Genomic DNA, 23,275 nt, shown 5'->3' with positions numbered 1-23,275 from the left:
GTGAGGATGGGCGGGACTTCCTTTCCAATTCTACTGCAGGCAGAACGGGTCCACCCAGTGTGTGGTGGAGACTGCCCTCAGGACCAGGGTGTTTCCTTGGAGATGATGTCACAGCTACTCAGCATGTGTGTGTGTGTGCGTGCACGTGTGTGCACATGCACCTGAATACCCCTTTATGTTCATTGCATCTTAATATATTTTTAAAATAAGATTATTTGGGGGCGCCTGGGTGGCTCAGTCGGTTAAGTGGCCGACTTCGGCTCAGGTCATGATCTCGTGGTCCGGGAGTTCGAGCCCCGCGTCGGGCTCTGTGCTGACAGCTCAGAGCCTGGAGCCTGTTTCAGATTCTGTGTCTCCCTCTCTCTGACCCTCCCCTGTTCATGCTCTGTCTCTCCCTGTCTCAAAAATAAATAAAACTTTTAAAAAAAATTTAAAAAATAAAATAAAATAAGATTACTTGATTCAAAAGTGTGAATATATACGTATATATTATATATGTATGTGTTTTATATATATATCATTATTGCTGATTTTGAATTTTCTTCATTAGTGGTTTATATATATTAAAATTTTATAATATATAATATATTATAAAATATAGACATATATTTTAATATATATAAACCACTAGTGGAGAAAATTCAAAATCACCAATAATGTAATGACAGTATTGTGGTTTATGTTATTTCAAAGAGCCCTTATCTTTTAGAGACACATAATGAGCAATCTACCGATAAAAAGATACGATGTCTGGTATTTGTTCAAAATAATCAGGTGGTGAGGAAGGAAGTAGGAGGTGCAGATAGGCAGAATGGGTCATGAGTTGGTAATTGTTGAAACCGGGTGATGGGTATGTGGGAATTTATCATACTCCTTTTTTTTAAAAAAGGGAGGTGTCTGTGGTCAAATAGTATTGGGGAAAACTGCGTACTATGGCCCCCTCTTGGAAACTTACAGTGCATCTTGGTGCTATATTTTATATCGCTGGAGAATAGGGACCATATGAGTGTGTTGAGAACCCATCCACAGAGCCTCGCATGGTGCCTAACGCTACCAAACACTTAAGAAATGGTTGATGCGTGAAAAAAAAACCAAGGAAGGGTGCTTAGAGTAGGGACACCTGTTCACCTCTTTTAACCTAGTGTTTCCCAAATGTATTTGTTTATGAAAAGTCTGTGATTGAAGAGCACCTTTATATTAAAATCCTTTGAAATTAGTATTTGGGGACATGATCTCAGAGCAGGTTATAAATAGTATTAAAACTGGGCTCCCAAGGTTCCAGTGAGTTGGTAAAGAAAGCCACCGGTTTATAGTCCAGGACTACATGGGCCATTTCCCGCCTATAAACTGTGTTCAAGTTCCCAGATGGCTGGTCTTGGAATCAAACCCATGCTGGCAGTCCATTCTCTTTCTTTTTGCCCCAAACCTTCTCCCGATGTCTTCAATTGGACTAACCCAGTATTCAAGTGGAAAACAAGAAGAAAAGTGAACAGGATACTTGGAAGGTGTAGGAATGCTCAATGAGTGGAGCCAGTCTCCTTTCTCGTGGTTGTGGCATCGTAGGCGAAGTAAGCCTAGGGGAAAAGTGAAGAAACAGATAAAAACCTGGACATCTCCTTGAGGAGGTCTAAATCAGGAGAAGGAATGCAGGAAAGGATTCAGCAGAAGAGCCAGGGATGGATTCACCTCCCCTTTCACCCCCTTTCCACTGGACTCACAGATGGACTCCATTGCCCAGGGATGGCTAGAACCCATTCAATGAGACATGGATGGAAGCGATGGTCCCATACCAGGCCTGACTCATAACCACCCCACCACTACCACCACCAGACAGTGCTCCTACATGCTCCTTTTCCTTCCACTGATGGAATGGGAATGGCCCCAGCAGCGTTGAGAATTGCGGAGCCTCCATTAACATGAATCTTCCATCGTCCCCAACATCTTACCTATCCAAAAACCCTCGTAAGTGTTAGATGACTCAAAAATAAATCTCTATGTATTTGAGCCATTATATATGTGTTGCTGAGTTAATTTGTCACTAGCTAAAATTAGGCCACAAAATACGGAAAGAGAAAGCCATCTGAAAGGTAGAATGAAAAATGGGCTAGGGCAGTACCTATAAAGCCAAGAAAGGACAGAATTTAAACTTGAGACATGCGGAGGTTGGCTGGGGGATGATGAGCTTTTGAGGATAATTTTTCTCTTTGATGAAAGGAGAGAACCATATGATGAAAGATCCTTTTCTTCTTGCCTACCTCCTTTCTTCAGCTTTGGACACCGTCAAATGAGGATTTAATGCCAGGATCTTCGGTAACTATTTTGTGACATGAGGCAAACCGCATTGAGAATGGAAGCTGGCATGTTAACAGTGGTACAGAAAGATGAACAGATTTTATGTCTATAACACTATCATTGAGCCACTGAACGAACTCTGGAACTACTTTTTTTCTGTACTTTTTGTTAATAAAAAAAATAATAAAGGCTTTCTTTTAAAAAAAAAATAACGGTAACTTCAATTTTTTGGACCTGCTCTATTCCAAAACTTATGTTAAGCTAAATAGATGCATTGTTACACTGTGTACTTTAATTTTCACAATAATAATATACAGCATTAAATGAGTAACTTAAGCTCTAAGAGGTTGAGTAAATTGCCCAAGGTTACATAGCAAATATGATATTGCATCCAAAGTAATAAGTTAAAAGAGCCAGACAAGTGCAAAGACCCTATTGCAAACTGGTGGATGGGGTTGGACCAGGAAAAGAAAAGGATTTAGTGGGTTTGGAGAGGGTACAATGGAGCTGGAGGGTGACTTTCTAACAAGACCATCTATTAAGATCACTCAGGTACCCTTATCTATAGAGCTTTTTGGGAATATACCTGGTCAATGTCACCCCTTTCTGAAGTCCTTTTTTATTTACTACTCCTCAGCCAGTTCATTACAAAAATGCATCGGAGGGTGACTAGACTTTCTTTAACGTGGACTTACATGTTAGATTTTTACTGCTTACTTAGATTCTCCTCCACATTTAGGCACATGGGAGAATTACCCTCTCTCAGCTCGCTTACAATTAGATGGGGTCATGTGACTAGTTTTAGCCGATGGGGTGTAAGCAGAAACGGCATGAATTATTTCTGAGCCAAAGCATTTAGTCACTGGTAAGAGATACTTTACTGTTCTGTTTCCCTGATGCAGCCATTCTGTTAAAATGCAGGTGCCATAAAATCAAACCACGCAGAATCACTGAGCTACTGCATGGAAGACAGCCGCTTTGAAGAATTGCCTGGACCTACAGTAGACTTAGCATGACAAGAAGTCACTTGGACGATCGCCTAATCCACTGAGATTTTAGTGATGTGGCCACTGCAGCATAACCTGGGATGTAACCTGACTAGTGCAACTTAATATTCCATCCTTCTCAGAGATGGTAAATATTGATCACGAGTGTTACCATTGCCTCATCTATTCTATATATTCTTAAGCCATCACTGAACTCTTCCCCACTGAGCTGTAAGGCTTCTGAATCTTTCTCATCACAGTGACCTAAGCAGTCACTACCAGTTCACCAGAGCTGGAGAGTCAAGGAAAACCCACCCAAATCCTTCTGAAATCAGCACAAAATCCTGACTTCCTACTGTGGCCTGCAAGGCCACCTAAGAGCTAAAGCTGACCCTCCTTCACTTTCTCGCTCGCTCACTCAGCTCCAGCCCCACTGGCCTTTTCTGTTCTTCAAACATACCAAGAATATTCTCATCTCAAACCTTTACATTTGCTCTGCCTTCTTTTTCGGAAGTGCTTCTCTAATGTTTTATACGGCTCAACTGTTACCTCTTCAGACAGACTTTCCCTTCTACCTTATTAAATTTACCCTGCACCCTCCCCCAATGTCCTCAGTAATAACAAAACACTGGTCTCTCTCTCTCTCTTTCTCTCTCTCTCTCTCTCTCTCTCTCTTTCCTGCTGTATTCCCAGTATTTAGAGTAGTACTTGATGCAAATAAGTGATTGGCCAACCCTGATCTAGACCATAATCATTTTGGGGAGAGAGGGTGGGTCTAGTTCCCCTTTGGTTTTTCCTTGGTGCTGAATCCATGTAATACGTACTGGAGATGTCCATGAAATTCCTGGCTGATGGTTAGAAGACTTTCTTTTCCCTTCCTATCATGGTGGGCTCATGTCTGTGCCCTTTTGTCCTCCCTCTACCACTCACACACTCTCCTTCCCCTTCCCTCACCACAACCTCCCCCAATTAAGTACAAGTTTCTTTCTCACCCACACAACGTCTTCTACAGTCACAGTCTACTGTGGCTGAGAAACAGTATCCAGCAATAAAACGGGTTTTGGCCCGGCCTCACATCCAAGTTCACTACCTATAACCTTTTCTGCAGGAGTTAACACCGAGACCCATCCAGACTTGGCTAGAGTGTTAGGCCTGTGCATTGGAGCCCAGAAGTTTTACACGCTGGGTGTTTTGAAGAGAAGCAGCTGTTACCATTTGCCAGCTGAAGGGTTTTGCTTTTGAAATAGTCTACGAGGCGTGTTCAGGCAGAAAGGAGCGTTCTGGAGAAGGCCTGGGAAGGCCTGCCACTCATTTGGAGGGCCACACAACTGTGGGCAAACCATCAGGGATGTCTGGTTTCAGTAACAGTGCAGGAGAAATCATTGCATTCTTTGGGTATAATTGGATGCTAAGGGGGAGGGTTTGTAGGTGAGGTTGGGTAGTGAAAAAGAACATGGAATGCAGAATCACAGGACCTGAGATTAGAGCCAGAAGTCCTGAGTGAGAATGAGCAGTCTCTACCCTCCACCTTAGCAACCTTCCCTCCACCACCCCTACTCTAACAACAGTTTCTAAAGGCATCTTCCCTCTAAAAAGACATTTATTGGAATAAAACTCAGTGAAAACGAGTTCAAACTCCAACTGGCTTAGCATTTTTGCTAGATCCAGAATCAGAAAGGGGTCGAGATGTTCTGTCCCTGCATCTTGTAATGGCATGAAAGAGCTCCCTCAAGTAAAATAAAGAGGCTTGGGACAAGTCACCCAACCTTTCCAAGCCTGTTACCTCATCTGTAAAGGAGGAGTGAACTTTTCATAGGGTTGTTGCGGTAATTAAATAACATTGGCATACGTACTAAGTACCGGTGGTAGTGACCATGGTGGTAATTGTGGTGATGATGGCGGGGGTTCTGGTGGTGGTGGTGATGGTGGCAGTGACAATGGCATTGGTGGCGGTGACAATGGCATTGGTGGCATTGGTGGCGATACCAGCAGCAGTGGAGTGATGAGAATGAATTATGACAGAACTAAGAATGTTTAAATTGTGCTCAGCACACAGTAGTCACATAGTGAAGGAACAAAGGGAACAATTTTCAGGCAACCCAGGGACATTAGTCACCGTTTATACGCCAACTATGAATACGGCCAGCACGAATCATGCTTAGATGTTCATCAATGCCATTCCCTTCCAGCCTTCCAGTAGACGTTTAGCTACCAATTCGTATGAAACGGAAAGAAAATGAATAAAGATTTTAGTTGCTCTATGAACTTAAAAGGAATACAACTGCATTTCTCTTAAACAATAATAGCGTATACGGTAGAGACTGTCTTACTTCTCTCACTTCAGTCTCTCACTTCCCCCCAGCTAGCCTTCCGCATAAAGCCACACACCATTAATTCAAATTTCACCTTCAAAAATTCACATTTCTAAATTAACTATCATTGAGCTGTGGGCTTTGACCTATCGGCATACTGTTTTAACTTTCAAAGGTCTGCATCACAGCTGCAACTGACATGGATGTATCCGGAATCAAGAGGCATCCGGTCCCCTTGGCATTTCTAGGGGCAGTGGCCACACTGGCTATTTTATTTACCGTCCTTTGAAAGCCTTAGTAATGCTAAAAGCTCAGCACTGTAATCATACTTGGTTAGCTCGAGACTAATTAGTCATTCGATGCCATTTATTTGTCATGAAGATTGCTTTCCAAATTACCAGTTTATTTAGCCTTCACTAATAATTATTTCACAAGGGCTTTTTCACCACTGTTCATTTGCATGTGTAGAATTTACTCATTGAGAATGAACTAAAGATGGTTTTTTTTTTTTTTTTTTTTTTTTTTTTTTTTAGTTAAAGTTGAACTGGAATGGTGTTTGATTTACTCTGCCAGATCGCTCCTTCTGTGGTAAGCAGCCCCGTGTAGGAATTCAATGTTGTCCCTTTAAAAGCGTCTGGTGGCCTGCTGTGTTTATAATCCTCAAATCCCATGATTCAGTCCCACCTCCCCGCCTTGCTCCACACACTCCTGCTCACATTTGGTTTAGATTTGACTTTTTCTTTGCTTAGGAAGAACAAGATTTTTTTACTAGTCAGAAGCCAGCAGGCCCCCAAATTCAGGAAAAATAAACATACGAATCCTAGTCTGCTAGAGTGAACCACGCTCAAATTCCACCAGGTCTGAAAACGGTCACCCAGATCGGACGCCACGGCTTGCATTTGTCTAGAAAGTGTCAGCTTGTCCAAATGCTGCTATCTATTGGCTCCTGTAATTCCCAAAGTCACCCTGTAAAGTGTCTCGGGAGGAAAAAGAACAGGCCATTCTTTATTGGGAAAGGTATATATGTCAGAGACAGGGAATAGTCAGGAACTGAGAGTCTCGTAATGACAGCGTCTAAGACAGACTTGTCCCTGTCCTCAGGTAGCTTAGCGGTTGGTGGATCACTGAGCCCTACCAGGAGGCCGGCCCCCCGGTAGAGTCCTGATGCCTTCTTTCACTTACTATTCACAACAGACTGTGAGAAAGGTCTTATGAACCTCATGTGGTAGATGAAATAACCCAAACTCCCAGAGGTTAAGCGACCCAAGTAAACTCACCGGGCTGATAAGGGGGTGAGCCACTGCTCAGACCTGGGCTTCCTCGGTCCAAGGCTGCCAGTCATGTCCTGGACCCTGACCTAGTAGTGTAACCTCATGTTAAGTCAGATCAATTCAAGCTCTCTCTTCCAGTTTCCCACATCCCCTGGTTTCACTTAGAAAGGTAATTGGTGCAACACACAACAGATACTGAACATCTAAAATCAGTAACTTTAAGGACCTAAGCGTTATACAGTCTCAAAAAAAGAGCATGGGAATGTCTTTGTGAGACCGTGGTATGGCCAGTGTAGGGGGGGAGGGGGTGGGGGGCGGGGAGTGTGGGGTGGAAAGACGGTGAGAGGGTGAGCGCAAAGAGGTGATCCAGGAATTCCCAAAGGTTGGTCCTGACTCAGTGAATTGTCAGGTCAGTTTGAAATGACTCACTTGTGGCATGGGGCAAACAACCTCAGTCAGTCCCTCACTAAACTGTCGGGAAGCAGGCAGGCAAAATATTTCCTCCTGGAAGAATTTGCATGGCCCCCTAACCTTTGTGAGGCACCTTCCCACTCCGCGCTTCATCTGCCGATTGTTACAACTTGCACATATGCAGCAGGGAACCAGGCTTCGTTGGAGATGGCCTCGTTGAGTGGTTTTTATATAACTTTTTCAAAGTAAAGTCCTTTGTGGAAATGAAGCCTCCCACAGTCCTCTAAGGTTATCAAACTGATAAACTTGGAACTTTTGCGCTTGGAATGGGGTCAGGGTGGGGGGAGGCACAGCCCCCGCTTAAGCCTTTGCTTTGATCTCTGTGTCTGTCTCTGAGGGTCTCCAGGAACCTGCAAGTTCTATGAAACGCGTAAGACAATGTAAACACATCGTCGCAGTGAATACCATCCCATTTCACTCCCCTCTTGCAACAAGGCCCTGGAAGTAATGGGAGATCTGCGAGGTCACTCCTGGGCCAGTGCCCTTTCCAGGGAACTCACTAGGCCTGGCTTCTCAGGTGATTAAAGTCTGAAGATCTTCTTGGGGGGGGGGGGCAGCCTGCCCCCATGTGTTTCAGGAAGGCGGTGCCTCTTGGGGACAGACAACTCTGCCACTACGGGCAGCATTTTTCAAAGCGCCTGCTTTTCCGATAGGGGTCAGAGGCACCGTTCTCTTTCCAGCTGGCACCCCCCCCTCCCCCGCCCCCCTCCCCCCTGAATCTTGAAACTGGCCACTGGTGGCTGGGGAGCAGGTCCCTGAGAATGCAGGAGGAGCAGCCTACACTCAAGCAGGCTCTCCCCAACTCGAACCCTTACACTGAACTGGAAAGCCTTTGTTATTGGCTGCGTGTTTGTCTCCCCCAAATTCATATTTTGGACTCTTAACCCCCAGTGTGATGGTATTTGGGGGTGGGGACTTTGGGAGGTAATTAGGTCAGGAGGGTGGAGCCCTTATGAAAGGGATTAGTGCCTTGATAAGAAGGACCCACCAGCAAGCTTGGTCCCTCCCCCACCCCATCTCAGTCTCTGTCTCTGTTTTTCTCTCCCTCTCCCTGCCTCTCTCCCTCTCTTCTCCTCCTTCCCTCTCCCTCTCCTTTCCTCCCTCTCTCTCCCTTCCTCTCTCTCTGTCTGTCTCTCTCCCTCCCTATCTGTCTGCCTCCTTCTCAGTCTCTGTCTCTCTCCCCCGCTTCATGTAAGGATAGAAGACAGCCCTCTGCAAACCCAGAAGACTGTTCTCAGCAGAACCCAGCCATGCTGGCGCCCTGATGTGGGACTTCCCAGCCTCCTGAACTGTGACAAATAAATCTCTGCTGTGTAAGCCATCCAGCCTGTGATGCTCAGTTCTGGCAGCCCAAGCTGACCAAGACGGTGGTGATAGCCACACAATTCTGTGAATGTGCTGAGGGCCACTGTATGGCTGCAATGGTAAATGTTAGGACATGTGTATTTTAGCACGATAATAATAACAACAACAATAACAGCAGCAAGAACAACAATAATAAGGAAAGTTCTATGGCTCACTATTTCCTAGGGGTCAAGTTCAAACTTCCTGGCATAGTCTATGACCTGAGCTGGCGGGTGGGGGGGGGGGGGGGTCCTGTTTACCTCTCTGGCCTCCCTTCTTGCTGTCCTCCCTCGATATCTTCATCTAATCGAACATGCAAGCCGCTCTATGACATTGCCTGAACAAGTCATGTGCTTTCACTTTTCCCTGCTTAGTCACAATTTTGCTTTTAGTCATGATAGCAAACACATTTACGGAGCTTACTATATGCGTATATATATATACATATACATATATCTAGTGCTTAATATATGCAGGACTTTTGAGTCATTTACTGCTCACCAATCCTATGGAAAGGACACTGATATTAACCCCATGTTAGATGTGAGAAGAACCGAGGACTAGAGGCTAATTTACTTGCTTAAGGTTGCACAACGCAATGTACGAGGCCAGGCGTCCTGGTTCCTAAATCCTTGCAATTAATTACTACAGAGTAATGCTGTTGCTGGATGTCTTGTGCCCTTGCCCTTTCTTCTGAAGAATCCCTCCTCCTCCTTCAAGACCTCAAATATCACCTCCCTTGTGAAGGCCCCCTGGTCTGGTGTTCCCCAGGAAAGTGTGCAGTGCTCTGCGGGCTCTCTTCTCTCAGATGGATAGCAAGATGGCTATCCATAGCGATCTTCTGCCGTGGATATTGTCACCCATATTTCACAGCACATTTCTTATTGTGTGGTGACAGCCGGCTTGTGAGTCTGATTCCCCGCGAAAGTGTGAGGCCCCTGAAGATAGATAGGGCAGATCCTTTCCATCTTGATACTCTTGAGCGCTCGCTCCATGCTTGATGAATAAGGAAAGCTGCATGCACTTTCTCTCAATTTTTCAATTTCTTTCAACAAATAACAAAATCAAAAGGGAATTCCTTTGGCTCGGGAATTCTAGCCTGGCAAGAATTCAGTCCCACAGTCCCTGACAGCCATTACCATTTTCTATGTACCCCACCAGGCGAGAAGCCCATTCAGATACACTTTCAGTGGTCCACATTAACAATAAACACCGCTTTTGCTTTTCAAATGTCAAATCACTGGATGTTACAGGTAGATATGAGATTATAATGCAAAGTATGATTTTTCTTTTTTTTTAATTTTTTAAATGTTTTGTTTATTTTTGACACAGAGAGAGATAGAGCATGAGTGGGGGAGGGGCAGAGAAAGAGAGGGAGACACAGAATCCGAAGCAGGCTCCAGGCTCTGAGCTGTCAGCACAGAGCCCGACGCGGGGCTTGAACCCACGAACTGTGAGATCATGACCTGAGCCAAAGTCGGACACTCAACCAACTGAGCCACCCAGGAGCCCCTCAAAGTATGATTTTTCTAACTCGAAATCCCTCCGGGGACCATCTTCCTCCCTTTTCTGAGATGTATTGGGGAGGACAGATAGAGGCAAGTGGATTAATGTTTGCTTAGCTAGGAGTATAAATAGGAGCAAGAGAGAGAGGGTGGATATTTGGTGGATGAGAGGGTGGATAAAATGGCGAATGGAGAAGTGGATGATGGGCACTGGATAGATACACTGAAGCACAAATGTGGCTGGCTGGCTGGCTGGCTGGCTGGAGAGGAGGACAGTATACAGATGGATAGATGTAGGGTTATGAAGAGGTGTGGAAAAGTGTATGGGAAGGTGGAGGAGAAGTTGTATGGGAGCGTCATTGGAAGAACAAGTGGGAGATGGATGGCTAGAAGAAAGGATGTGCCGTTGGACAAGTGGATGGAAGGGGGTGGGAAAGATGCAACAGCCCTGTAGGATGTGAGCAAAGATGGGTAGAAGATGAATGGGCAGGTGGAACGATGTTTGGGAGGATGAATGAATACAGGTGACTGGATGGATGAATGAGTGGATGGGTCCAGGTGCCAGCCTGGGACTGGAAGATGACACATGGGTTGGAGGAGGGAAATGGCAGCCCCCTGGCTGGCCATCCTTAGCTTTCTCTGAGCCGCCCTGGTAAGAAGGAAAACTCCACTTCGCTTCTCTTTCAGGGGAACAAGAGTGCGCTCGTCCTCTTCCCCTGGGAAGAATCACAAGCTCCCCACCCCTCCTTGCCACCGTGAGCTGGGGAGCGCCACTACCCAGTGCCGGACCTCGCCCCCATCCCATCTCCTGTCCCAGAATATCCAGCCCGCCGGTGAAATCCGAGAGATCACTCTCCAGCCCCATTCACAGAGAAACCTAGCGGAGAGGAGGGGTCGGAGGCTCAACCCAACCGGGCTAAGGTTTCAGGACGGGCCATCCCCTGGCCCGTCCAGAGGCCGCCCTTCCAGCGGGCCGGGAGAGGAAACCGGTGCGTCCCGGGGCTCACGGGCACCCCCGGGGCCCCCGCGGCGCCTGTTAAGGCCGCCCGCGTTTACGGTCTCTGCGCGGCTCGGGGCGCGGGGCGGGGGCGGAAGGGCCAGCGCAGGGGAGGGCTGCTGCGTCTTTAAACCTCTGCGGGCTGCTTAGTCACAGCCCCCTCGCTTGGGTGTGTCCTGCCCTCGCTCCCTCCCTCCCTCTTAGGTCACTCTTTCAGCCCTTGAATAAAAACTGCACCCAACTTCCCAGGCGCCCTCATTGCCCAGCCGGACCCCAGCCCCCGATAGGCTCGGGCCGCCCAGCTCGCCCCGTGCTCCGCCGGCCCCCGCCCAGCGCACCGGACCCCACCCCCGGCGCCCTGCGCTCGCCCCCTCGGTTCGCTCTCACCATGGACAAGTTTTGGTGGCGCCTAGCCTGGGGACTGTGCCTCTCGCAGTTGAGCCTGGCGCAGATCGGTGAGTGCCTCAGGGGCAGCGGGAGGGAGTGGCCCGGGCGGCCGGGACGGACCCTGCAGCCACCTGGCTGAGTGGGCCCCCGGGGACGGGAGGCCAGCGGGCGGCCAGCGGCGTGGACTTGGTGAAGGAGAGCGGGGAGAGGATTTGCGCTAAGCTCTCGGAGTGTGGGTTGGTGCGAAGCACCGTTTTGTTGAAAGGAAAAGAGAAAGAGCGAAGAAAGTTGGCCGGGCCGGCTGCCAGCGCGCAGTTTTGGGTGAGGTCGCGGGTGCCGGAGCACAAGGCAGAAAGTAACTGTACTCCAGGGTGTGCGCCCTGTGTCTGGACCAACGGGCTTCTGTGCCCAAGGGCGCTGGAAGCCTGGCTGGGCTGTCCCCGGGCAGGGCAGGGCTAGGCGGGGCAGGGGCCGGGGCTACTGACCAGGTGGCCACAGAGGTGTTGGTGTGAGAGCTGGTGGCAATGAGCCTTCCAGAAAGGGGTGCCGGCGCCCTGCGGCTCCCCACCCCGCCTGGGTTCCAAAGCTCTTACAGTTGGCTCCAGTCACTGACTAGCGCTTGTGGGAACTTGAACCAGCTCTGTGAGGTTCTGGGTTTCCACGAGGTGCCAGCCTGGGGCAGGGAGTGTGAGGTGGAAAAGCAATGACTGAACCAGCTACTCAAACCTCCTGCTCCTGCCAATCAGTTAGGAGAAATCCAGACAGTAAGGTGGCTCATATTCCCAGCCTGGCAGCCTCAGAACAGGGAGGGGGGGGGGAGGGGGGGAAGCCTGGGCATCAGGGTCGTGTTAGGGACCCTGGACCTGGGGCTGCCGATACCCCCGTCCAAACAGGGGCTGTATCTTTCAGTGGCTGTGGAGTGGGTGTCGGCATGTGAGGTAGTCTGGTGAGACCGAACTCCAAGCGTTCCTTCCCTTTGTCTATATATGTACAGATAATTACATGGCTGATTTGCTTATTGCTAGCAAAATTAATTCTTCTTTTAAGAAGTGCCAGCTGGGTCATTAAGACAGCTCAGCCTATGGTTAATTCTGCTCGGCAAGTATTTATTAAACCCAGCTCTGGGGGGTACCAAGAAAGTAAAGATACAGTCTTACCTGGATCCTGCAGACTGGGAATAAGTGGGGATCAAAGATTCAGATTCCTGAAACACAAAGAATAATAATGATAATAATCATAATAATAGAAGAAATGACAACACCAGCCAACATTTTACTGCACGCTTTCACTGTGCTGGGCACTGTGCTCAATGTTTACAAGTGTTGCCTTATTTTGCCCTCACGGTGGCCCAGCGAGAAGCGTCCTGTTACTAGCCCGGCTTCAGGAGGGAAACAAACCGAGACTCAGAGAGGTTAAGTAACTTGCCAGTTCCCACACAGCCAGAAGGATTGGTGCACATGTGAACCCAGGCCCATTAGTCTGTGTTTAGTGGGAGTACGTTAGACTGTATGTATGGTACGGGCATACTTAGAAAGAGTCTGGGATGGAGGGTTGAGGTGGACCCGAGGCCATCGGAGGCTTCCAAGGCGACCTGAGCTCCAACAAGTCCTTGAAAGGCAAAAACACTTGGGACGCCAGAGAAGAGAAAACCTGGAGTGCAGAAAGAGCCCTGGCCTTCTCTGAGACCTCCAGGGAACTTTATTTGTACATTACCTTCTGGTGATGTCTTCTGCTTTGTTTCTGAGGATTCTGACTCCTGACTCCTTCCAACCTGCCTCCCTGATTCTTCTTAAGGGTCGCATCCCCAAATATTTGACACCATCCTGACCCAGAGACCATGGGTTCACTCCTGCTCCACGTTTTCATGCTCCTTTTGGGAAGCGTCATTTGGAGGAAGCACAAAAAAGTGCCAGTGGCAGTAACTGCCTGGGCCTTGGCTTTCATGTGCTTGTAACGTTGTTTGGAAGGAACTGAGACTTGGAAGGGAGATGCGACATCACAGCAGCTTGGCTGGGCAGGCAGAGAGGGGAAGGAGGCAGAGGAGGGGGAGGAGAGGCAGTACTTTTGCCCCAGGATCCCAGTTGGGGGTGGGGGACCTCCAGAAGACAATGAGGAAACTTTGGAAAGGAGCAAGGCTTTGGGGAGGAAGAAAGGGTCCATCCTTCATATCCGGAAGCAAAAAGTAGAGAAATGGCCAGATGAAATTAAGCAACACTGGACAAGAAATTAAGTTGGAAGACACCGTGAATTAGGTGTCATATGCAGGAAGTAGAAAGTGGCCCTGGGTAGAGGACAAGTGGGATGAGCCCTCCCACGTCTGGTGTCTCTTTTCCCCTGTGGGCCAGAGGTCACTGCTGGGGAATTGCGCCCCTGGTGTTGAGAAAGAGGGGTACATCAGAGAGCTCTTGGGGGTGACAAGTGCCCTTCTGCTCCCTGGGAGTATTAGAGACCCCTCTTCCTGGGAGTTAGGGCTTTGGCTGTGTTTTCCCAGGTGGAGAAGCAAGAAATCCATCACTACTGAGGTTAGCATCAATTAATTCAGTTATTCCCCAGATACCCATTGGACATCTCATTTCCTGCCAAGGCGCCGTGCCAAGTAGGTGTGTGTGAGGCTGGCGGCCAGTAAGAAATGGTTCCATTTTCTTCCAAATTGCCCCACGCAGAAGCAGCATGGGCAGCATGAAATTCTTAAGTTATGACAGATCCCCTTCCATTCATTCAAAAAGTATTTCTTGACTCATTGTCATAGACTCACCAATGGGGACTCCAAGGACCATTTAGAAAAACCCTTCTTTTTCCCATGGAGGAAGCAGACCCTGAATAGGAGGGAGGAGTGACTTTCTCTCTCGCAGCAGACTTAGGGCCGGACATCTTCCATCCACGGGGCTCTGAAATACCCCCATCACCAAGGACTCCACCTCTGTCCCCGGGGTGAGCCTAACACTGGTTTCACACCCTAAATGCTACCTTCCACATTCACTACAATTTTTTATTTTCCTCTATAATATACACGGTTTGAGCTTAAGATAAAGAATAATGGTATATATTTCTTACCACAAAACAAAAGTGCTTCTCGAGGAAGAGGCTCTGTACTGTCCTAGGGCCCCTAGGGCCTCCTTGGAGGATGGCTAAAGCCCTCAGAGTTAAGAGCACCCCTGTTGTAAAAGCCCGACGCTCCTATTGCAAAGTGGGGTTCTAAGTCCTAGGAAATGCGTTTACTGAGCACTGGCTTTGTGCTAGGCATTCCGCCAGGGGGTTTGAATAGATTATTCTATGGAAGCCTCATGACGTGCTAAATATGTTTAGTTAACCCCATTTTCTAGATCAGGAAACTGAGACTCAGGGAGGTGTTATGACTTGCCCAAGGACACATAGCTAGTAAATGGTGGAGCTGGGATTTCCCATTGTCTAACACCACCCCCCCCACCCCGTGTTGGACTCCAATGCTAACGCCCCTTTGATTCACTGCTTTGGAAATTGCATGCGTATGTCGTTCCCATATCCTCCCCATCCCTTGTGACCAGCTAACGTGAAGCCTGGTGTGAATGGCTTTCTCGCTCCGCCTGGCAGGCTGTGGACTCCTGGCTGCTCTACCCTGCCCTACCCTGGACTGTCTCTCCCTAGGCTTGGCCACAGCTGTCAAGAGATGCCAACCTAGTTATTTGTGACTAAAATAAGTCAATTCCCTTATCAGCGTCCAGCTGCCCTTCTAGACATGCTCTCATTTGCAGGCTTGGAAAAAAGGGAGAGGCTGTTCCTTGTCTAAGAGACAAGTTAGGGCAATGTCCTCTGCCTGAAAATGAAAAAAGAGGGCCTGCCTGCGGAAGCCCTCACCCCAACTCTGCCAGCATTTTGGATGCGTTGACCCAGAAAGCCCCTCCTCACATGCTCACTGGAAACCTTCAGTGTTTGTTTAGCAGACTGTACGTGCCCCAGAGAGGGAAAGTCTTGAGGACCCGGGTGGCAGGCTGACATGGGTTTCTACAAAAGTCAAGGATCTTAAACTGAAAGGCAGAGTGGAGCAGTCTCCCAGGTGGGATTTGAGATCAGTTTGCAGTGTCCAGGCTGATGGTTCCAAGCTGGGGTTCCCTGACAGAGTAGAGGTGGGCTGGTGCTGTATCTCCCCATCACTAGGTCCTGGCTGGGGCTGGGCTGGGGCTGGGGCTGGGGCTGGGCTGGGTCTGGGCTGGGGTTGGGGCTGTGCTGAGGCTGAGGGCTGGGCTGGGGCTGAGGCTGGGCTGGGGCTGGGGCTGGGGCTGGGGCTGGGGCTGGGGCTGGGGCTGAGGCTGGGCTGGGGCTAGGGCTGGGGCTGGGGCTGGGGCTAGGGCTCGGGCTGGGGCTGAGTCTGGGGCTGGGCTGGGTCTGGGCTGGGGTGGGAGCTGTGCTGAGGCTGAGGGCTGGGCTGGGGCTGGGGCTGGGGCTGGGGCTAGGTCTGGGGCTGGGCTATGCTGGGGCTGTGTCTGGGGCTGGGCTGGGTCTGGGCTGGGGTTGGGACTGTGCTGAGGTTGAGGGCTGGGCTGGGGCTGAGGCTGGGTTGGGGCTGGGGCTCAGCTAGGGCTGAGCTGTGTTTCCCCAGCACCTCTGTTTCAGCCAACTCCACCCAGAGTCTAAAAAGGAAGTGACTCTTGTGAAAGAAGAGATGAAGCAGGTGGCAGATGCTGACAGACAAAGCATGTTTCTCAAAGGGGATCTTTTTTGCTTCAGAAAGAAATTCTGGGGGATTGCACAGTGAGAAGCAGATGAGTCAATTTCCTTTGTGTCCCTGCTTGAATGGGAAGCACACTAGTGTTCTTTAGAATCATCAGGGTAGACTAGTGCCTCCTACCTTAAATTCAAACCCCACTTTTCACCCGCTGAGCAAGTTGAGATATTTTCTTTAAAAAATGTGCTCCCCCAGGGGCACCTGGGTGGCTCAGTCGGTTAAGCGTCTGACTTCGGCTCAGGTCACGATCTCGCGGTTTGTGGGTTCAAGCCCTGCGTCGGGCTCTGTGCTGACACCTCGGAGCCTGGAGCCTGCTTCGGATTCTGTGTCTCCCTCTCTCTCTGCCTCTCCCCTGCTCATGCTCTGACTCTGTCTTTCAATAATAAATAAACGTAAAAAAATGTTTTTAAAGTGTACTCCCCCAAAGCTGGCCATCAAGGGTTTGGGAAGCCAGACCAATCCGGCAGAGTTAGGAAGGGGTGTTTCCTAGTCTGTGGTTGTGGAATCTGGCTTGGCGTGGATAAAGTGATGGTGCATGCCAAATTTTCTAGGACAGTCAGGATTTCAAATGGGCAAATGGTCTACCAGTTGACGCATGGTATATATTTTGACGAAGTGTCTATATACTTTCCTACCAATAAATGTATAGCTTCATGTGATTAGAAGTCAAAAACTTCGCAAGCATCTTACATAAATGAATTCACATCCTTACAACTCCTTAATCGAGTGCCTGATTACATTGATGTCTGTTTCCCAAAATGTGTGCTTTGGAGAGAAATATTTAATATTCCTCTGCTCTACACTTCTTGATCTCTCCAATATGTGAAGAACCAAGACAAGCTATATATTTGACCCTTGCTTGCTAGATGTGGGCATGCATCCATTGTGGGTGTGCTTCTAAGTATGTATGTGTCGGAGCCCATGTGTCTACACGTAACGTGAATATTGCTGGTCAGTCCTTAAGAATTGATCAGGTGTCTTCTATGGGTCCCACACTATGCTGGGTACTACAGAGGAATTACGTGTCTGAGGCTGGCACTTGCAGCCAAGAACCTCGGGGTGCTACAGATAAAGCATGTAGCACTGATCGATAGCCGGGCCATTTTAGACTGTGAGGCTAACAGCATTTCTGAGCTGAGACCGAAATGCTGAGCTGAGCAAAGGAGACTGGAAGAATCCATGGAGGAGAGGAAGTGGCAATAGGGACAAGATAGGATTTGAATACGTGAAAAAAACAGAATGAAAAAGGTGTGTGTATTTCTGTTACCCTGCTATTAATTTACCCGCTCTCTAATATGTTAGTCAACTAGACAGTGTATTCAACAAACGTCTACCCCATGCCTCCTCGGTGCACCAGGTAGTTTAGGCACTGGGGGGGCCCATTGTCAGAAGGCCACAGTTCCTCACCCCTGACTAGCTAGCTCACGGTGTATGTAGTATTATATGGTTTCCTAGCTAATGGGTGACCGTGTATCTCTGGCTTCCACATACTGGATTCTGGTAGTGCACCTGCCCTCCCGGAGTTGTGACAACCAAAAATGCCTCCAGGCTTTGCCAAATTGGTGGTGGTGGTGGGTAGAGCCATCCCACGTTGAGAATCTGGTGTCATAAGATGGCAGCCATTCCAGTAACCTCACCTCTGATTATGTGGTATCTGGTTCTCATAGGGCCCCAGTTAATTAGCCTTAAAACCCCACCGTAAAACCATGCAGGGAGGCCTTTTTATCTTTTGGGGCCACACTTCTAAAAAAGGGGAAAACCCAAAACCATCCTATCTTCTATTACCCGTCCTCTTCAGCACTGTGGGAGCTCTCTGACATCAGGGATTGTATAACATTCTTTCTTTTTCTTTCTTCCTTCCTTCCTTCCTTCCTTCCTTCCTTCCTTCCTTTCTTCCTTCCTTCCTTCCTTCCTTCCTTCCTTTCTTTCTTTCTTTCTCTTTCTTTCTTTCTTTCTTTCTTCCTTTCTTTCTTTCTCTTTCTTTCTTTCTTTCTTTCTCTTTCTTTCTTTCTCTTTCTTTCTTTCTTCCTTCCTTCCTTCCTTCCTTCCGTCCTTCCTTTCTTTCTTTCTCTTTCTTTCTTTCTTTCTTTCTCTCTTTCTCTTTCTTTCTTTCTTTCTTTCTTTCTTTTTCTTTTCTTTCTTTCTTTTCTTTGGTGGTCCCAGATCCGAGGGTTGGTCCTAGCTACTGGTAACTGTTGAACTGAAATGAATATCCAGATATAGAAATAACTTTGTCTTGTGTACAGAAGCATGCTGGACAACATGCATAGGATGCAAATACATCTGTGTGTTTATGGTAACAGTGGAGATGGCTGTTTTGCTCAGGGCAGGGCGGAGAAGGGCGCTTGGCCAGTCAGCTGCCCACCACGGGGTTCTTATTTGGTCTGCCCCAAACAGGGAGATCACCCGTCTGTTTGTGGTTTTGGTGGCTGCTTGCTGTGGCTGGGTACGTCTGTCTGAGGACAGGGTTACGAGCTTCTTGGGCCAAGAAGGGAGTGGGAGCCAGGCAGATGATGACTCCAACCCCTAAATTTAAGCCTCAAAATAAAACACTCCCCAGCAGCAGCCCACTTGGAGGTCCGGTTATTTTGGAGATGCTGCTCCGAGGTTGGATTCCTTGAGCACCCTCCTGACCCCCCTGCTTCTGGAAGGTGAAGGTGGTGGCAGCTGGAAGAGAAGCTGAAGAGCTTCACAGAAGATTCTTGCCTTCTCTGTGGGTCTCCTGCAGCCCCTGAAGGGGCAAGCCTTCTGATGGGGAAGCCCGATGTCTGATGGGAAAGCCACACTGGAAATAGCAAACCGTGCCTCCTCGCCATAGAGCTCGCCAAGTCTGGAGTTGCCCACACCTGGGACAGTTCCTGCCTACCCAGGGATCGTCTGCCCAGTGAGACTCAGACATGGGGGAGGCAAGCGAGGAACGAGGGGAGGGTGTCGTGGGGGAAAAGAACATCCAGAAGCCAGACCTTCCCGAGTGCTGTGCACTGGCTGCCTGGGTGTGTCCACCCAAGGCAAGTGGCCCTCCTAAGTGCAAGTGTGGGCAGACAGGTCCTAGGTGGGTGGGGAGGGCTGAGTCACCGAGGAGGTGATTTGCAAAACTCAGGCCCCAAAACTCTTCCTCGAATCTGCAGCACTTGAGAGTATAGGTTAACTGCAAAACTCCAGCCGGGAGAGACTATTCCCATTTGCTCTGGTGTCATTGCCAGGGTCCTCTGGAGGTGCCTCTAAGTTCGTCTTTCTTCCCCACAACCTTTCTTGACAGTTAGAGAGAGCTCTTGTACCTTCTGCACTGGTTTCTTTGCAGTGCGTTGTATAGTTCTGAGATAACGATCACCACAATTAGTAACAATAGTAAATACGAACTGAGCGCTAGCCATGTGCCCGCACCGGGACCTTCTGTTTCCTATATACTCACCTTGTTTAATCCGTACGCCAACCTTATGAAGTGGTGCTGGTATTATCCCTCTTTTAAGCCATAGGGAATTTGAGTAACTTGTCCACGGCTACAGAGCTGGTAAGTGATGGAGCTGAGATTTGAACGTAGGGGGTCTGGCTACTGGGCCCAAGCTCTCAGTCACGGCATTACTGTGCTTCTCTTAGTACACGAAAATGTCAGGGCCCCCAGAAACCCGGATGGCGATAACTGGTAGTGCTCTGGTTGTTTTCATACACTCCATTCGGGAGTCAGGTGTGGGTTGGGCCACAGCGTCCACACAGCTAGCTTTGCCCTCCCCTTTGTATACATGATATCAGAAGAAGGGGCTGCAATTGCAAATACGAAGAAGAAGAAGTGGCCATGGAAAGTTCTCCCCATTCGTACTCTGAGCGACTCGTTCATTCCAATTCCTGCATAGAAGTTCTTCTCTCCTCTATATGGTGGGGAGTTAGGGAGGGGATAGGATCGACAGGGATGGTGGGTTGAGTTATTTGTTCATTATCACTTCATTATGTGTCCCCCAGATGAAAGGCAAAGGTTGCTTCTTGGTGCTTCCCCACCATCTAGGACTTCGGCTCCCGAAGGGACAAAGCTGGAAAAGGAGTCAGTCAAATAACAGGAACGTGTTTGCCCTCAGTGCAAGGGTCCTTGGCCCGGGGCCTTCTCTCTACCAGCTAGAATTGATGAGGGAGGGAGGCAGCTCAGAGAGGAATCGGGAATCAGGCTGCACTCACCCTGCATGGGGAGGTGGGGGAGAGGGGCAGGGTTTCCTCTGGGTGCTTCGCCTGAGAAACAAGCCACCCAAAGAAAGCTGGAGGCAAAGCCCCCTGGGGACGTCCGACGCGGTCTGTAAGAAGGGACCTGTGCGTTCGGCCTGAGCTCAGAGGTTCATCAGATTCCTTACTTGTTTGAGTGTCACTTGAGCAGGTCTGCAATGCCTTCCATGACACCAGTCGTGGATCTGGGCAGCACCTTTTTCCACCTCCTCTCTCAGAGAGCAGCTGGCAAGCCATCGGGGTGATGACAGTAAAGCGTCTTCCCCAGTGCTCATCATTGTGCAACTTGAGATGCCCGGGAGAAACCAACACTTCCATGTGACCAGTACCTGGTCTCCTGCCTCCGATCTAGAAGGTGGTTTCTGCCCAGGCCCCTGCCCCCAGTCTTCACACACTCCAAAAGTAATAAACGAGGAACTGCCATCTGCCAGTCACAAACGCTGGCATTGCTGAGCGTGAGGTTCGAGAAGCAGAGTCCAGAAGAGCTGCACACTATCTTACAGCCTGCAGGGGACCGGTGGATGTCACTGAGTCAGGCCCACAGCCACCGGCTTGTCGCACGGTCACGTTTTCCTGCAAAGGGAAGGCACGGGTTCGGGTACCTACAAGAGTGCTGTTCGCACAGAGGTAGACCAGACTTGAAGAGGGAATCGGCACTGTCATAGAAGTCTTTTGTGCAGAAGTTCATCTTTGAGTGGATCTTCTGTCGAGGACAAGTTGTCTTCCTAGTGTCAGCCTTGGAGGTCAGGTACATCCCTCCAGACTTCCCAGAGTGACTTTTACTCTTCTCTGTTGTCTTGTTCCTCCCTGATAACTCACGAAAACCCCACAAGCGTATCTCCATCTAAAAGAAAGAAGTGCGAGGGATGCCTCTGAGCTGTGTACGGCCATCTGTTGTCTTTCACTGCTGAGCATATAAGCTCGTTACGGAAAAGCTCATGCTTTATGTACATTATATACATTTTTGTATTGCTGTCGTCCCCAGCTGTCGGTTCTGCAATTAATGTAGATGCTCAATAAATGTTCAATGGCTGGGGCACCTGGGTGGCTCAGTCGGTTGAGCGTCCGACTTTAGCTCAGGTCGTGATCTCATGGTTCATTACTTTGAGCCTCGCATCGAGCTCTCTGCTGTCAGCTTGGAGCCCACTTTGGATCCTCTGCCCGTCGCCAACTCTGTACCTCCCCTGCTCACGCTTTCTCTCTCTCTCTCTCAAAAAAAAAAATATATATATATATATATATTGGATGACTGACTGAATGAATGAAATTTCTAGATTTGGCAAAGTAATCTTTCTCATTTACCTTCAGTGATTTGTATAGGTTGCGACTAATTCTTTTTCATCCTTTTTTTTTTTCTTTCTGGTCTATAGAAAACTTTTCATTTGACTTTTTCTAGTGTCCCTTGTAGTGATCCTCAAACCTCCTTGAAATTGTTTTTCTCTGCATTCTCCCTCATTTGAGTGTATCTTTCTTGAAGTCCGATATGTCAGGCAAGGCAGGGGAGGTTCCCAGCTCATTAGGTTTTGTACAGTAGGACAGGGATCTTGATTTCCTATACATCTGTCTGCTGCTATGCTCCAGCCCTCCCTTCCAAATCTGGTCTCAAGTATGAAAAACCCCAAGCCTCAAAATCATGTTCTCGGTGACACTTAGGGAAAAGATGTTGGCTTTTGGCCACTCTGTTAAAAGAAAAAAGGGAGTTGTTTCTTTCAGTGGTTGAAAAGCCTTCCATTCCAAAGACCACTTGGGCCAGACCAGAGGTTTACTGTGGTGCAATGGAAATGGAGTTTGGCTTTGGAAGAGTCCCGTGTAGAAGGAGTAAGAGCTGTGAAAAGAGACAGACTTCAGGTTGATTCCCCCCTTTGCCACTTTAGGGTGGCGTGAGCTCAGGCAGTGCACGTGTTAAGTGTCTAGAACAATGTTTAGCATGTGGTTTCTAGAGCTAAGTGTCTGGTGCATAGAGGTGCCTCGAAAATAAAAATGGCTATTATATTATTATGTTCCAGTTTGCTGAACAAATCATTTCACCCCTGTTTACCTTTAATTTTCCATGCCTAAAATGAGAGGGCTGGATTCGAGTTGATCTATAAAGTCCTTTGCAGGCCTCATGATCTATAAATCCACCTCTCCGTGGGCCACGAACACCTAAGCCTCATAAAACTTAATGGAAAGAATAACACGACTGTAATGCAGTGCCAAAAAAAAAAAAAATTAAAAAAAGTGATGCCTGGTTTGTATTAAATGTCAGAAGTGAATTATTAATCCATGCCAGCAACAAGTCTATTCATCCAGTGACACTCTGAACCTCAGGGGGCAAGCGTGGCTCTCGGGAACAAGGTGCCTTGTTCAGAGGATTCCACTGGTTCCTCTCAGTCACTTGGGAATGGGCACATGAAGAAGCTTGGGCCAGAGAAGTTAGGAACATGTCTTAGTCACACAGCTAAAGATACAGGAAGCCAGTCCTGGGATTACCTGCAGGATCTGAATGCAATACCCTTTACCTTAAACTGTAGTTAAAAAACAAAACAAAACAAAACAAAACAAACCATTGTGTCAAGTGACCAGAAAATCTAACTCATGAAGAAGAGGAAAGATTATGTCCTTCACTCTCTAAGTTCCATGAGTAACTTAGATTTCTCAGCCTTCCTCAAGGGAATGCTATAACGTGTTGGTGCAAAACAAACCATAATATTCAGCCAAAGCAATGCGTAGAGGGTGAGCTATAGTAGCCTATGGAAAATAACTAGGGTGGCAATGGGGGTCTTAAAAAAAAGAGCAAACAAAACATAATATATATAT

General features: G+C 48.3%; 1 protein-coding gene and 1 long non-coding RNA gene across 16 annotated transcripts in view; one reads left to right on the top strand and one right to left on the bottom strand.

The window, feature by feature from the left end:
- Positions 1-1,075: 1,075 nt before the first annotated feature.
- Positions 1,076-13,488, bottom strand: LOC125934768 (uncharacterized). Its single transcript, XR_007461523.1, has 3 exons — positions 13,279-13,488; positions 12,723-12,769; positions 1,076-1,574 (listed from the first exon to the last, which is right to left on the bottom strand). It is a non-coding gene; the product is annotated as an uncharacterized LOC125934768 (long non-coding RNA).
- The window catches only part of CD44 (CD44 molecule (Indian blood group)), a 93,669-nt gene continuing 81,767 nt past the window's right edge, over positions 11,374-23,275 (top strand). For 3 of the 15 annotated variants that reach the window (XM_049648282.1, XM_049648275.1, XM_049648270.1), the window contains exon 1: positions 11,386-11,633. In XM_049648282.1, the coding sequence (XP_049504239.1) occupies positions 11,567-11,633 (67 nt within the window). In that variant the 5' untranslated portion in view covers positions 11,386-11,566. Of the gene's footprint in view, positions 11,634-23,275 lie in introns of all 15 variants that reach the window. The other 12 variants (XM_049648263.1, XM_049648255.1, XM_049648295.1 and 9 more) reach the window with 9 other exon arrangements.

This window comes from Panthera uncia, chromosome D1 (genome assembly GCF_023721935.1).
Source record: "Panthera uncia isolate 11264 chromosome D1, Puncia_PCG_1.0, whole genome shotgun sequence".
Lineage (NCBI taxonomy): Eukaryota > Metazoa > Chordata > Mammalia > Carnivora > Felidae > Panthera > Panthera uncia.
This window is presented reverse-complemented; position numbering and strand designations above follow the sequence as displayed.